The 2872-nt window shown below is 38.7% G+C and overlaps 1 protein-coding gene across 1 annotated transcript; it reads left to right on the top strand.

Moving 5' to 3' along the window:
* The first annotated feature begins 390 nt into the window (after positions 1 to 390).
* On the top strand, positions 391 to 2765 carry LOC128896503 (MAP kinase-activating death domain protein-like). Its single transcript, XM_054159875.1, has 3 exons — positions 391 to 635; positions 1240 to 1408; positions 2034 to 2765. Exons 1-3 carry the CDS (start codon positions 540 to 542, stop codon positions 2201 to 2203), a joined length of 435 nt encoding a protein of 144 aa, XP_054015850.1. The 5' UTR covers positions 391 to 539; the 3' UTR covers positions 2204 to 2765.
* The last annotated feature ends 107 nt before the right edge of the window (positions 2766 to 2872 follow it).

The raw sequence follows: 2872 nt of genomic DNA on the forward strand, positions 1-2872 counted from the left end.
GCTGAAGTCAACTCGGAGTTTGGCTCTGGCTCCTGCGCACCCTTAATGTAGTGATTTGTTTCTTTCTTTTCAATTAAATTCTACCTTCTTTTTCTGGAGGTGGTCAATTGTAGTTTTAGAAGAAGCTCGCGATATTAAAGTCTCGTGTTTCAGCAATCATCGTTCCAATATCTGAAATTTTCATTAATTTGGATTTAATACATCAGCCCATGTTTTATCGTGAATTAAGGTACTAGGTTGTGTGATTGTAAATCGTAATGTTTCATACTACTCCCTCTGAATCTACAACTGTCTCAGAATTTAAAAAACATAGGAGACCAACTGGCGAACTCGATAAATATTCCCGTAATAATTTAATCCGTTCTATTCGCGACAGTCTATTTCCGACTTAAATTTATTTCTGGTTGTCCAGATGTGGAAGACTAATCGGAGAATGATACAGCCATGATTCGATCGGCAAGCGATCCAAATAGAAGGCCGTCGGCTCAGGTGACCCGTACATACGGTACAAAACGGTGACAGAGCTGTAAATCGCAGCTATGGACACGCAGAAGAAGTATCTGTGCCCCCGCTTGGTGGATTATCTCGCCATTGTGGGGGCCAGATTGCCTGCAGTCTCTCGGCAGCCTGTGCAGGTACGTAAACAGAAATAAATAGACGCCTAACGCAACTCCATAGTAAACGTTTAACCCTTTGTGCTTGAGACATTTTTCTATAGAATCATATCCAATTCATTTTTATAATAAATTTCTGTAAAACCAAAAACTCTACTTCGAAAAGAAACATCTGCGAACATTCGTGACTCAATGTATTATTATTTCAATTAATAATCAGCTGTATTCTGAAGTAAGTAAAATTGATATTGTACGTTAAAAAATTACTTTTTAATTACATACAGGGGCGGTTTTAGCAATATTGGCGCCCCGAGCAAGATTATCGTGGCGCCCCTTCAGGGGTATATACAGGGTGTCCCAAAAATGTTGTAACACTTTAAAAGGGGTGGTTCGGGAGGTGATTTGAAACAACTTTTTCCTTAGCGAAAATGTTGTCCGAGGCTTCGTTGAGGAGATGTTAACAGAAAACCTCGACCAATCGGAACGCGTAGCCTTCGGTAGCCACCAGCATCCTCGCGCTCTGATTGGTCAATGTTTTCCATTAATATCTTCTCAACGAAGCCTCGGACAACATTTTCGCTAAGGAAAAAGTTGTTTCAAATTAACTGACATCGCAACGTTGCAGGTTCCAGAATTGTTGCGGAGATATCCAGTGGAGGATCACAAAGATTTTCCACTGCCTCTGGACATGGTTTACTTCTGCCAACCGGAGGGTTGCACCAGCGTGGGCCCTAAACGCACAGCCTTGCGAGAGGCCACCTCCTTCACCTTCACTCTCACGGACAAGGACTCTGGTATACAAATTTTTGTTTACATCAGAGCTTCTCAAACATTTTTCATTCGCGACCCCATTTATGATTGTGATTTCTTTCGCAACTCAAAAACATAAAATGAAGATATGCAAATATTTTGTGACGATTTATTGATTCGGTGACAATATGTATACGTGAATAGAGAGCGCTCAGTTAATTTTTATTTCGTTTTTTTCTTTCATTTTTGTATCCAACTTCACACAATATCCATACATATATAATAATTGTTCCTTATTCAAGTTCATGTCATATATGTCTATGGTTCATTATTCATTGTACAATATTAATCTTTCAATACAAAGATTTGTCAACAATTGTTGTCAAAACCTTGTTTCATAATTCATGTTATGATGAGAGTATAGCATGTTATCTACCTCAATATTAGATGAAACAATATTGTTCTAGGACTTTTCTATTGGTAGCCTCAGTCATGAACATTTTCTTAATGAGTCACTCCACGAAACAATATTTCACAACCCTTTCCTTCTTTCATTTCCGCTCAAGAGTTTTTGGGCGTTGGATTAAATTGAATGGAAAGAAAAATTTTGAATCCACTTACGGTGCGTTTCAAGTGCATTGTTGAAACATTCTATTTATTTTATCGCAGGGAAGACTCGCTACGGGATCTGCGTGAACTTCTATCGGCCAATAGAGAGGGTAGGAGCCGCGGTCGGGGGTGGAGTGAACGTCAGAAGAGACAAATACAATACAACGTTCAGGAGGGAGAGCTGGAGGAAGAGCATGGAAAAGAGCACGGACTCTGCCTTTTCTAGGTGAAATATAACACATCATTTTATTACTACCTACCTCGAAATTCAGCGAGTGAAGCAAAAACCTCCCCTAGTCTACTAATTAACCCTTTGCAGACGACGACTTTTTAAGCCGGATGAGGTAGCAGGACAAGGCGATTTTCGCGAATGCGTTGAGTGACTTACGTGATACAATAAAATGATCTTATATACAAATTATCTTTTAAAAACGTTATACTTCGATTGTTTATCTATATTTACATCTTTAAAACTATGTATATATTACGTTATAAAGCGTTACGAACTATTCACGATACGTTCTAAAGTATTAACCAAGATGCATTCGTGGTTTATCTGGGCATGTATCACAATAATACGTCGTCTCATGTCTTCCACCTGGTTTGTTACGGGTCGAACACAAAATCACAAAACAAATTCTTTTGATGCTTTTGCCACACTCGCCAAGTCTCAATTGAATTCGGAACCATTGCTAGAGCCACACTCTTTGGAAAACCTTTTATTATCTTATCTCTGTTACGACGTATTATTTCACACATCCTATACGGGGTGTTCAAAAAAAAGTATTCAATACTTATATGGTGTATAGGGAACACTGTACTGAGTAAAAAAGCTTGAGTAAACATAGGTCCAAAGGTCAACCGTTTCTGAGATATAAACATTTTTGTTTGCTAGTATC

The sequence above is a fragment of the Hylaeus anthracinus genome, unplaced genomic scaffold (genome assembly GCF_026225885.1).
Source record: "Hylaeus anthracinus isolate JK02 unplaced genomic scaffold, UHH_iyHylAnth1.0_haploid 10327, whole genome shotgun sequence".
In the NCBI taxonomy this organism is placed as follows: domain Eukaryota; kingdom Metazoa; phylum Arthropoda; class Insecta; order Hymenoptera; family Colletidae; genus Hylaeus; species Hylaeus anthracinus.

What these genes read in the sequence shown, in the direction of transcription:
- LOC128896503 (XM_054159875.1), top strand. Translation starts at nt 540, where the DNA reads ATGGACACGCAGAAGAAGTATCTGTGCCCCCGCTTGGTGGATTATCTC. An exon ending in TCTCTCGGCAGCCTGTGCAG is followed by an intron (nt 636 to 1,239) that starts GTACGTAAACAG and finishes GCAACGTTGCAG; the next exon opens with GTTCCAGAATTGTTGCGGAG. An exon ending in TCTCACGGACAAGGACTCTG is followed by an intron (nt 1,409 to 2,033) that starts GTATACAAATTT and finishes ATTTTATCGCAG; the next exon opens with GGAAGACTCGCTACGGGATC.